The sequence below is a fragment of the Oncorhynchus masou genome, unplaced genomic scaffold, assembly GCF_036934945.1.
Source record: "Oncorhynchus masou masou isolate Uvic2021 unplaced genomic scaffold, UVic_Omas_1.1 unplaced_scaffold_3819, whole genome shotgun sequence".
NCBI lineage: Eukaryota > Metazoa > Chordata > Actinopteri > Salmoniformes > Salmonidae > Oncorhynchus > Oncorhynchus masou.
The window spans coordinates 18592-32202 of NW_027010221.1; the positions used below are offsets into that span (position 1 = coordinate 18592).

General features: G+C 42.0%; 1 protein-coding gene across 1 annotated transcript; it reads right to left on the reverse strand.

Annotated features, from left to right (window-relative positions):
- Positions 1 to 8005: 8005 nt before the first annotated feature.
- LOC135534693 (protocadherin Fat 1-like) lies at positions 8006 to 9945 on the reverse strand. Its single transcript, XM_064961602.1, has 3 exons — positions 9661 to 9945; positions 8827 to 9274; positions 8006 to 8214 (listed from the first exon to the last, which is right to left on the reverse strand). The coding sequence occupies exons 1-3, from the start codon at positions 9796 to 9798 to the stop codon at positions 8006 to 8008; spliced, it is 795 nt and encodes a 264-aa protein (XP_064817674.1). The 5' UTR covers positions 9799 to 9945.
- Between the last annotated feature and the right edge of the window lie 3666 nt (positions 9946 to 13611).

Below are 13611 nucleotides of genomic sequence, written 5' to 3' on the forward strand. Positions count from 1 at the left end.
CAATGGTGTCTTGTTTTTTAGAAAGAGGCTAGTATTTCAATTACATTTACATTTAAGTCATTTGGCAGACGCTCTTATCCAGAGCGACTTACAAATTGGTGAATTCACCTTATGACATCCGAGGCACCCTTTGCCAAATCCGTGTAAATCTGTTCTAATTCTAGTTGTAAAGACCTGAACACAGACTCCTCTTCTGATGATCAGAAAAGGGAGCCAACAACAAGGCTAGACATGACGTCAGGTAAAGCCAAATTGCCTCAAATCAAAGGCACTCGTTCAATATAAAGTTGTTTTTGTTGCATGTTTTTAGAGAGAGGCTAGTATTTAAATGGTTTCATGTTTTTAGAGAGAGGCTAGTATTTCAATGGTGTCATGTTTTTAGAGAGAGGCTATTATTTCAATGGTTGCATGTTTTTAGAGAGAGGCTAGTATTTCAATGGTTGCATGTTTTTAGAGAGAGGCTAGTATTTCAATGGTTGCATGTTTTTAGAGAGAGGCTAGTATTTAAATGGTTTCATGTTTTTTAGAAAGAGGCTAGTATTTAAATGGTTTCATGTTTTTAGAGAGAGGCTAGTATTTCAATGGTGTCATGTTTTTAGAGAGAGGCTAGTATTTCAATGGTTTCATGTTTTTTAGAAAGAGGCTAGTATTTAAATGGTTTCATGTTTTTAGAGAGAGGCTAGTATTTCAATGGTTGCATGTTTTTAGAGAGAGGCTAGTATTTCAATGGTTGCATGTTTTTAGAGAGAGGCTAGTATTTCAATGGTGTCATGTTTTTAGAGAGAGGCTAGTATTTAAATGGTTTCATGTTTTTTAGAAAGAGGCTAGTATTTAAATGGTTTCATGTTTTTAGAGAGAGGCTAGTATTTCAATGGTGTCATGTTTTTAGAGAGAGGCTAGTATTTCAATGGTTGCATGTTTTTAGAGAGAGGCTAGTATTTAAATGGTTTCATGTTTTTTAGAAAGAGGCTAGTATTTCAATGGTTTCATGTTTTTTAGAAAGAGGCTAGTGCCTGAGAGCCTGATGGAGACTGACAGGCCTGGTGAGTGATTGACAGCTGGGTGGATGTGATAACTTACTACACAGTGGATCTAAACACAGGGTTGTCAGTGAGGGGATGTTGCTGACTAACAACACCCTCACCAGGCGTGTGTGCGTGTTGGGAGTGATATAATTATGATTACTATAATTGCATTGCTGTGAATGTAGCAATATAATTTGGTAATGAGGGGAAAGTTCAGGCCCATGTCAAAGTCATTTTTATGGAGTTCAATTACCCACCAAAATGAGTGTGTTGTGTCCCAAAACATACCCTATTCCCGTTATAGAGCACTAATGTTGCCCAGGGTCCATAGGGTAGTGCACTACTGTAGACCAAGGTACAGAACATTGAGACTCTGAGATTTTTCAACCCTCAGTCACCCATCTCAATCAGTGGTCACCAGCCTAGTTGATCACCAAACATTTCTGTAGAAATGCCAACAACAAAGGCTTGCACTCCTTTTTTGAAATTCAGAAGCCCTGCGTACCGAGTAGTCAAAGTGTTCCCGTGTCGAACCATTACATTTGTCTTTAAAGACAAACTCCACCTACCAGTCCGCCTACCAGACGGAGAGAAGACAAACTCCGCCTACCAGACGGAGAGAAGACAAACTCCGCCTACCAGACAGAGAGAAGACAAACTCTGCCTACCAGACGGAGAGAAGACAAACTCCGCCTACCAGACGGAGAGAAGACAAACTCCGTCTACCAGACGGAGAGAAGACAAACTCCCCCTACCAGACGGAGAGAAGACAAACTCCGCCTACCAGACAGAGAGAAGACAAACTCCGCCTACCAGACGGAGAGAAGACAAACTCCGCCTACCAGACGGAGAGAAGACAAACTCCGCCTACCAGACGGAGAGAAGACAAACTCCGCCTACCAGACGGAGAGAAGACAAACTCCGCCTACCAGACGGAGAGAAGACAAACTCCGCCTACCAGATGGAGAGAAGACAAACTCTGCCTACCAGACGGAGAGAAGACAAACTCTGCCTACCAGACGGAGAGAAGACAAACTCTGCCTACCAGACGGAGAGAAGACAAACTCTGCCTACCAGACGGAGAGAAGACAAACTCTGCCTACCAGACGGAGAGAAGACAAACTCTGCCTACCAGACGGAGAGAAGACAAACTCTGCCTACCAGACGGAGAGAAGACAAACTCCGCCTACCAGTCCCCCTACCAGACGGAGAGAAGACAAACTCCGCCTACCAGATGGAGAGAAGACAAACTCCGCCTACCAGACGGAGAGAAGACAAACTCTGCCTACCAGACGGAGAGAAGACAAACTCTGCCTACCAGACGGAGAGAAGACAAACTCTGCCTACCAGACGGAGAGAAGACAAACTCCCCCTACCAGACGGAGAGAAGACAAACTCCGCCTACCAGACGGAGAGAAGACAAACTCCGCCTACCAGACGGAGAGAAGACAAACTCCGCCTACCAGACGGAGAGAAGACAAACTCCGCCTACCAGACGGAGAGAAGACAAACTCCGCCTACCAGACGGAGAGAAGACAAACTCCGCCTACCAGACGGGTTTCTTCCGAGGTGTTGGCCTTTCTAGGGAGTTTTTCCTAACCACCGTGCTTCTACACCTGCATTGCTTTCTGTTTGGGGTTTTCGGCTGGGTTTCTGTACAGCACTTTGAGATATCAGCTGATGGAAGAAGGGCAAAATAAATTAATTAATTTGATATCTTAAATCACAGTGGCTACAGTTTCCACATCCACAGCAATATTTCATACTAGCCTACAGTACGTGAGATTCATAACTTTTAAAACCTTTACCAGAGAGAGAGAGAGAGAGAGAGACTGTCAAAGAATACAGCGAAGAGCTGCTGTTTTGATGAGTGAGTTCACGTCTAAGTTTTTATTTATTAAGCACTGTCAACACTGTTTTTATTCAACACTATTACGAAACATAAATCCTGCTTTTCCCTACTTCCCCTGGTGCTGCAATGAATGTGTAGCCAAGTGTATCGATAGCTCTGCGTTTTTGTTGTTATTAGCAGCTCGTCGTGTCTAACAATACAGAGGAATATTTAACTTTCTCTGGTCATATGATCAACATGATGATCTCCCTCCCTTCGCGGAGACTAATGCTGTGTTCAAACAACTGGGAACTCGGGAACTAGGAAATCTCCGACTCCAGTGCGTTCAAGACTACGAGAGCGATAAGTGACCGTGACGCTGTCTCCGAGTAGGCTTAATGTGGGGGAAAAAACATCTGGTCTTCACAAAGGGAAATTGTTTTGTAAAATGATGCATGTTTTGAAGGAGAAGAGAGTTTTATTCTACCAAATATGATAATAGATTGTTGAACATTACGTTGGTAACCAGGGAAGTTATTGTGACATCATCAGATTGTGTCTCCTTGTGGTCACTGCTGGCGTTGCATGTATATGTGGGGAGTGAGAACCTTCCATTTAAAAGCATCAGCGCATTACACATGCAAGTATTACAATAATTACCGACAAAGTATAATTATTAATATAAGATCATATTTTATTCATGGTGTCTTTACAGTGTTGAAAACAAAATGGGAATACAACATGACTTAAAATCTCTCACAGAGAAACAACTTACAAAACATGGGGTTCATAACACCTCACATTGAATCAAAAATAATACACTTAAAAAAATACATTCATGTGAACTCATTGGACTAGCACATACATACACAGCACATATAAACACATTGGGAAATGTGATAACCCCTCGGGTTGCACAATTCTGGTCATTTGTCCAAAATTTTACTGGTTTTCCAAAAATCCTGGTTGGATGATTCTCGGATTTCCTGCTGATTCCCTGTTGGTTGCAGGAAACTTCCAACCGGGCTTCTGGAACCCTTACAACAGACTGAAAAGGAACTTTGACCAACCACAGTCTCCATACCTATGAGCTGCCAATCTGTACATACAAACTGAAAATGCTTGATTTTTTTCTTCTCCAAACCCATGCGCACTAACGACTACAACAACGTGATGCATATCCTTTCCACACAAAAATACTTAATTGGTCACCAATTACACAACACAAGCACACAATCAGGCCTAATGCATGCTTCCAATGTTGCACTCAGGCTTTTGAGGGCTCACATTACCGAGCGATAATGCTATCCCAGTTTTTTTTTCTATTTTCTTATAGAAATGTGTTAACAAATTGTTACAGTAATGTTGGTTTTGTACCTGGGTGTAGAAGCACAGGATGTGTTGTTTTTCTGGGTAACCAACAGTCACGTTGCGTTACAGTATCAACCCTTTTCACCTCCAACCTGTTATTTCTGTTGGTCTAAAATGACAACAGTAGAATATGTTAAACCTTTAAATGTTCTATGACTGACCGGTAGAATATGTTAAACCTTTAAATGTTCTATGACTGACCAGTAGAATATGTTAAACCTTTAAATGTTCTATGACTGACCAGTAGAATATGTTAAACCTTTAAATGTTCTATGACTGACCGGTAGAATATGTTAAACCTTTAAATGTTCTATGACTGACCAGTAGAATATGTTAAACCTTTAAATGTTCTATGACTGACCGGTAGAATATGTTAAACCTTTAAATGTTCTAAGACTGACCGGTAGAATATGTTAAACCTTTAAATGTTCTATGACTGACCGGTAGAATATGTTAAACCTTTAAATGTTCTATATGTAAAAACAATTCATGTGGAATAATGCATTCTGTTCTGCACACAGTCCCAAACAACACACTTGTTATATACCAGGCCTGCATGTTCTGTGCAAAAACAGTATAATAGCTGCATAGACATTCTGTACTGTTGGGCTACAGACAGTTAGATTAGATACCATATGTATGTGTTGGGCTATAGACAGTTAGATTAGATACCATATATATGTGTTGGGCTATAGACAGTTAGATTAGATACCATATATATGTGTTGGGCTATAGACAGTTAGATTAGATACCATATATATGTGTTGGGCTATAGACAGTTAGATTAGATACAACATTCTGTACCGTTGGGCTATAGACAGTTAGATTAGATACCATATGTATGTGTTGGGCTATATACAGTCAGATTAGATACCATATGTACGTGTTGGGCTATATACAGTCAGATTAGATACCATATTTATGTGTTGGGCTATATACAGTCATATTAGATACCACATTTATGTGTTGGGCTATAGACAGTCAGATGAGATACCACATTTATGTGTTGGGCTATAGACAGTCAGATGAGATACCACATTTATGTGTTGGGCTATAGACAGTCAGATTAGATACCACATTTATGTGTTGGGCTATAGACAGTTAGATTAGATACCATATTTATGTGTTGGGCTATATACAGTCAGATTAGATACCACATTTATGTGTTGGGCTATAGACAGTCAGATTAGACACCATATTTATGTGTTGGGCTATATACAGTCAGATTAGATACAAGATTCTGTACTGTTGGGCTATAGACAGTCAGATTAGATACCACATTTATGTGTTAGGCTATATACAGTCAGATTACATACAACATTCTGTACTGTTGGGCTATATACAGTCAGATTAGATACCACTTTTATGTGTTGGGCTATACACAGTCAGATTAGATACCACATTTATGTTGTGGGCTATATACAGTCAGATTAGATACCACATTTATGTGTTGGACTATATACAGTCAGATTAGATACCACATTTATGTGTTGGACTATATACAGTCAGTTTAGATACCACATTTATGTGTTGGACTATATACAGTCAGATTAGATACCACATTTATGTGTTGGACTATATACAGTCAGATTAGATACCACATTTATGTGTTGGGCTATATACAGTCAGATTAGATACCACATTTATGTGTTGGGTTATACACAGTCAGATTAGATACCACATTTATGTTGTGGGCTATATACAGTCAGATTAGATACCACATTTATGTGTTGGACTATATACAGTCAGATTAGATACCACATTTATGTGTTGGACTATATACAGTCAGATTAGATACCACATGTATGTGTTGGACTATATACAGTCAGATTAGATACCACATTTATGTGTTGGACTATATACAAAATGGGAATACAACATGACTAGATACCACATTTATGTGTTGGGCTATATACAGTCAGATTAGATACAACATTATGTACTGTTGGGCTATATACAGTCAGATTAGATACAACATTATGTACTGTTGGGCTATATACAGCCAGATTAGATACCACATTTATGTGTTGGGCTATATACAGTCAGATTAGATACCACATTTATGTGTTGGGCTATATACAGACAGTTTAGATACCACATTTATGTGTTGGGCTATAAACAGTCAGATTAGATACCACATTTATGTGTTGGGCTATAAACAGTCAGATTAGATACCACATTTATGTGTTGGGCTATAAACAGTCAGATTAGATACCACATTTATGTGTTGGGCTATAGACAGTCAGATTAGATACCACATGTATGTGTTGGACTATATACAGTCAGATTAGATACCACATTTATGTGTTGGGCTATAAACAGTCAGATTAGATACCACATTTATGTGTTGGGCTATAGACAGTCAGATTAGATACCACATTTATGTGTTGGGCTATATACAGTCAGATTAGATACCACATTTATGTGTTGGGCTATAGACAGTCAGATTAGATACCACATTTATGTGTTGGGCTATAGACAGTCAGATTAGATACCACATTTATGTGTTCGGACTCAAAATACTGTTTACAACCAAATACCACCAACCGTTACAATTCCGAGAAATGTTTTTTTGAGATCAAAGTCAGAAAACTTCCACACTATAGACTATTTACACAATTGGCAATATCAACAATTAAAGTTATATTGAAAAGACGACCTGTTTTACAACAAACACGTGTAATATGTGTGAATATTTATGATCTACTTATTCATAAAATGTATTATTAAAATGTATTATGTATTATTTTGTCACATATGCCCTCCGTCCCAAACATAGTGCACTACTTTGGTCTAGGGTCCATAGGTATAGGGGCTATTTGAGATGTTCTCCCATATCACTGAATGGTGAGGTCACAAATAGGATCTGTATTACTCTATGTGACATCTTTATGGTTATTATGGGTTGTTATTATTGTATTGAATGGAGCTATTATCTGCATGAAACGTAGGCATATTCATTCTTATAGAAATAGTTTTTTTTACGTAAATCCACTCTCTTTATATGGTCAGTGTTGCGTGACCTTGTTGTAACATAGTTGTCTAGGCATATTCATTCTTATTGGAATCGGTTTCACCCAAAGCCAGTCTCTCTCCCCCTTGGATGGAGAGGGGTCTAGATGAGTGAGTTCGATATTGCTGCAGCATTTAGTACAGAATATCTTTGTGTTGCGTGGCCTTGTTGCCATAGTTTCAGATAAACATCCTGTAATACTGTTCAACCCTGTGGAACAAAAGGTGAGTGACTCTTTCATTTACTCTACTGAATGTCAAGCCCACTTAGATGCCGATCAGTCACATTTTATGGAGACATTCTAAGAATTGACTGTATAGAATATAATAAATTCACCTCGTAGAATGTTCAAGAATCAACTCTTTCGTAGAAACGTTGCAGTCTCTCCCTGAAAGAGACCTTTGATAGGGAGCACTGTATCTTTAACTCTAGAATAGAACACTTTGAAAACATTCTAGAACATGACCTCCTCACAGCTTCCATAGTCGCTCTCCACCATGTCAGACCCGTTGTAGCAGCGAGAGTTCCGTCCTGCATGCCTAGCCTGCTGGGGTGGAGGGGGAGGAGGAGGAGAGTTACACTCAGCGTAGGATGGCATGGCAACGCTGAGGCGCATGCTGAGGCGCCCGGTAGCCTGACGAGACATTGTCCACGCTTTGTGCATGTTGCGTCGGATAGTAACTGATGGCAGTGTACTCGTTGGGGCACTGGGAGCTGGGTAAGGGAAGACCGTCAGGCCCCAGGAAGTCATCCAGGTTCTGGTTACTATAACAGGGGGTAAGGGAGCGCGGCGGTCAGAGCGCTCCAGAGGAAACGGAATCCGCCGAAGCGAGAGTTTCTACGTGAGTCTATTGATGCGGTCACAGAGCCGTAGGTGTCCTCCACAATGTCGAACTGGGGAAACTCCTGGACCTGGGGGTACTCTTGGACCGCAGGGTTGGGTCGACCGTAGTAGTCAGGATCAGCAGGGTAGACTGAACGGCAGGGAGAGAGAGAGAACACTCATTATCATTCACTATAGTCCTTAGGTATTATCGCCTTTCAGAGGATCTTCACACCAATTTTCAAAGTGTCCTTGTCGGTTATAAAACTCCTTAAACTCATTATTGGTGAGGTATTATAACTTCTGAATGATGAAAAGCCTATTAAAATTCAACACCTAGACACTTATCCTCTGCAGGAAATGCCTGCCTGACCAGGCTATTGCTCAACGCCACATGTTCTGTATGTATCAAAACTGATAGTGGATTACATTCATGTATGGATGAGTAACCTCCATTGTTTCGATCTAAAGGACAAAGTGAGAAGGAGTATAATATGAATAATGCTTTGTTATGTCCTCCACATCTCCAGATCATTCACCTTCAGACACTTGTCCTTTTGGGTGTCTCATTGGTCATCTCAATGAAATGCTGTCACTTATTGTTGGACAAAGTGAAGACAGGCCCGGCGGGTTGAGTAAGCTACTACCACAGTTATTACCACAGTTATCAATAAAGACTCAATTAAAAACTAAGACAGTTAGCTTAAAGTATCCACTCAATTTCCCCTCTGGAAGATTGTTAAAGTTTATTCAATGAACTCACCTTCATAATCCTGATCCCAGTGGTGTTTCCTGATGGACTCATTGTCAGAGATGGATGAAGGTGTAGGAGGGAGGTTGGGGGCCACACTACACACCACGGGCCCTTGAGGCTTCTGCTTCCCGGCCCTTAGGCTTACCTGGGACCCCAGCCCCAGGTCCATCTGGCTGTGAAGCCTCAGAGATCTGAAGGGACTGTGTATGTTATCCAGGTCGTTACCAGAGCCCATCAGCATGTTCATCTCTATTGGGCTGACTTTTGGAGTGTCGGCCATCATGGATTTGGCCAGACTGGGTTGGAAGTAACCGTTGGAGTCCTGAACACAGACAGGTTTCTTCTTCTGTTGGACATAACGTTTGCGGACACAGACGAAGACACCGACCAGGAAGAAAACCCCCATCAAGCTGGCACATATCTCCACTATCTCGATGTAGCCCAGTCCGGCGTACACCTGTATTGAGGATGAGACAGGACACCTTTTGGTTAGCTTCAAGCAGGGCCGTCTAAGGCTGATATTTGGTTGGGAATCCCGCCCCAACTCTCAACAAGAAGTTTCAGACCTTGACTGAGTTCCCAAAAACGAAAATAAAACTATGGTTTATGGGCCCCCTAGTGGAGCAAGTCCTGGGTTAACTAAAATTCTCCAGGGGTGAAGTTTCCTGTTGGTACAGGTCTAGGATCAGCCTCCCCTCCCCCAATCATAACTGTTACCAGTAGTGGGAAAAAAGGCTAAACTGACCCAATATCAGCATCTAGGGCAATTTCACCCTATCCCTACTAAAACCAGATATGTTACACAGAGCATTATGTGTACCTTAGATTAGAATGTTACAATACCTGGGGCAGAGGGTCGCAGTGGATGGAGCCCCCGGAGAAGGTACAGTTGTACCCTTCTAGACACGGGTTGGGGGAGCATCCGTCGATTAGGCTCTGACACCTAAAGAAGGAGGAGCAGAAAAATACCTTGTTGTCCATTAACTTGCAGAGAACGGAAATTAAGGGTTTTGCTTTCAGTACAATCCACTCAAGAGGACATACGACAGAATTAGACTTAATCCGTTTGGGGACATGTAAATGTACAACACGCCGAATGCTGTTCTCCAGCACCTGAGCCAATCAGACTCGGAGCACGGCACGTGTAACATTTTCCGTGACTAACCAAAAAGAATCATAACAACTGTACTATATGGGAGGTGAGGAGGTCTTAAAGAATCAGAACAACTGTACTATATGGCAGGTGAGGAGGTCTTAAAGAATCAGAACAACTGTACTATATGGCAGGTGAGGAGGTCTTAACAACTGTACTATATGGGAGGTGAGGAGGTCTTAAAGAATCAGAACAACTGTACTATATGGGAGGTGGGGAGGTCTTAAAGAATCAGAACAACTGTACTATATGGCAGGTGAGGAGGTCTTAACAACTGTACTATATGGGAGGTGAGGAGGTCTTAAAGAATCATAACAACTGTACTATATGGGAGGTGAGGAGGTCTTAAAGAATCATAACAACTGTACTATATGGGAGGTGAGGAGGTCTTAAAGAATCAGAACAACTGTACTATATGGGAGGTGAGGAGGTCTTAAAGAATCATAACAACTGTACTATATGGGAGGTGAGGAGGTCTTAAAGAATCATAACAACTGTACTATATGGGAGGTGAGGAGGTCTTAAAGAATCAGAACAACTGTACTATATGGGAGGTGAGGAGGTCTTAAAGAATCAGAACAACTGTACTATATGGGAGGTGAGGAGGTCTTAACAACTGTACTATATGGGAGGTGAGGAGGTCTTAAAGAATCAGAACAACTGTACTATATGGGAGGTGAGGAGGTCTTAAAGAATCATAACAACTGTACTATATGGGAGGTGAGGAGGTCTTAAAGAATCAGAACAACTGTACTATATGGAGGTGAGGAGGTCTTAAAGAATCAGAACAACTGTACTATATGGGAGGTGAGGAGGTCTTAACAACTGTACTATATGGGAGGTGAGGAGGTCTTAAAGAATCATAACAACTGTACTATATGGGAGGTGAGGAGGTCTTAAAGAATCATAACAACTGTACTATATGGGAGGTGAGGAGGTCTTAAAGAATCATAACAACTGTACTATATGGGAGGTGAGGAGGTCTTAACAACTGTACTATATAGCAGGTGAGGAGGTCTTAACAACTGTACTATATGGGAGGTGAGGAGGTCTTAAAGAATCAGAACAACTGTACTATATGGGAGGTGAGGAGGTCTTAAAGAATCATAACAACTGTACTATATAGCAGGTGAGGAGGTCTTAACAACTGTACTATATGGGAGGTGAGGAGGTCTTAAAGAATCAGAACAACTGTACTATATGGGAGGTGAGGAGGTCTTAAAGAATCAGAACAACTGTACTATATGGGAGGTGAGGAGGTCTTAAAGAATCAGAACAACTGTACGATATGGGAGGTGAGGAGGTCTTAAAGAATCAGAACAACTGTACTATATGGGAGGTGAGGAGGTCTTAACAACTGTACTATATGGGAGGTGAGGAGGTCTTAACAACTGTACTATATGGGAGGTGAGGAGGTCTTAAAGAATCATAACAACTGTACTATATGGGAGGTGAGGAGGTCTTAAAGAATCATAACAACTGTACTATATGGGAGGTGAGGAGGTCTTAAAGAATCATAACAACTGTACTATATGGGAGGTGAGGAGGTCTTAAAGAATCAGAACAACTGTACTATATGGGAGGTGAGGAGGTCTTAAAGAATCAGAACAACTGTACTATATGGGAGGTGAGGAGGTCTTAACAACTGTACTATATAGCAGGTGAGGAGGTCTTAACAACTGTACTATATGGGAGGTGAGGAGGTCTTAAAGAATCAGAACAACTGTACTATATGGGAGGTGAGGAGGTCTTAAAGAATCATAACAACTGTACTATATAGCAGGTGAGGAGGTCTTAACAACTGTACTATATGGGAGGTGAGGAGGTCTTAAAGAATCAGAACAACTGTACTATATGGGAGGTGAGGAGGTCTTAAAGAATCAGAACAACTGTACTATATGGGAGGTGAGGAGGTCTTAAAGAATCAGAACAACTGTACGATATGGGAGGTGAGGAGGTCTTAAAGAATCAGAACAACTGTACTATATGGGAGGTGAGGAGGTCTTAACAACTGTACTATATGGGAGGTGAGGAGGTCTTAACAACTGTACTATATGGCAGGTGAGGAGGTCTTAACAACTGTACTATATGGCAGGTGAGGAGGTCTTAACAACTGTACTATATGGGAGGTGAGGAGGTCTTAAAGAATTAGAACAACTGTACGATATGGGAGGTGAGGAGGTCTTAAAGATTCAGAACAACTGTACTATATGGGAGGTGAGGAGGTCTTAGCAACTGTACTATATGGCAGGTGAGGAGGTCTTAAAGAATCAGAACAACTGTACCATCTGGATCATTGGTACTCTAACTTCCGCGATGCATACAAAGCCCTCCCTTGCCCTCCTTTCGGCAAATCTGACCACAACTCCATTTTGTCCAGCCTACAGACAGAAACTAAAACAGGAAACGCCCGTGCTCAGGTCTGTTCAATGCTGGTCCGACCAATCGGATTCAACGCTTCAAGATTGCTTTGATCACGTGGACTGGGATATGTTCCCGGATAGCCTCAGACAACAACATTGATAGAAACGCTGATTAGGTGAGTGAGTTTATTAGCAAGTGCATCGGTGATGTTGAACCCACGGTGACTAATAAAAACCTTCCCCAACCAGAAACTGTGGATTGATGACAGCATTTGCGCAAAACTGAAAGCGCGAACCACTGCTTTTAATCACGGTAAGGCGACCGGAAAGATGACTGAATACAAGGCAATCAAACAAGCTGAACGTCAGTATAGAGACAAAGTAGAGTCGCAATTCAACGGCTCAGACACGAGACGTATGTGGCAGGGTCTACAGTCATTCACGGATTATAAAAATAAAACTAGCCCTGTCTCAGACATGGACGTCTTGCTCTCAGACACACTAAACAACTTCTTTGCTCGATTTGAAGACAGTACAGTGCCACTGACACGGCCCGCTACCAAGACCTGCGGGCTCTCCTTCACCGCACCCAACGTGAGCAAAACATTTAAACGTGTTAACCCTCGAAGGCTGCCGGCCCAGACGGCATCCCCAGCCGCGTCCTCAGAGTGCAGACCAGCTGGCTGGTGTGTTTACGGACATATTCAATCCATCCCTATCCCAGTCTGCTGTTCCCACATGCTTCAAGAGGGACACCATTGTCCCTGTTCCCAAGAAAGCTAAAATAACTGAGGCAAACGATTATCGCCCCGTAGCACACACTTCCGTCATCATGAAGTGCTTTGAGAGATTAGTCAAGAATCATATAACCTCCACCCTACCTGACACCCTAGACCCACTCCAATTTGCTTACCGCCCCAATAGTTTCCACAGACGACGCAATCGCAACCACACTGCACACTTCCCTAACCCATCTGGACAAGAGGAATACCTATGTTAGAATGCTGTTCATCGATTACAGCTCAGCATTTAACACCATAGTACCCTGCAAACTCGTCATTAAGCTCAAGACCCTAGGTCTCGACCCCGCCCTGTGCAACTGGGTCCTGGACTTTCTGACAGGCCACCCCCAGGTGGTGAGGGTAGGGAACAACATCTCCACCCCGCTGATCCTCAACTCTGGGGCCCCACATGGGTGCGTTCTCAGCCCTCTCCTGTACTCCCTGTTCACCCATGACTGTGTGGCCATGCACGCCTCCAACTCAATCATCAAGTTTG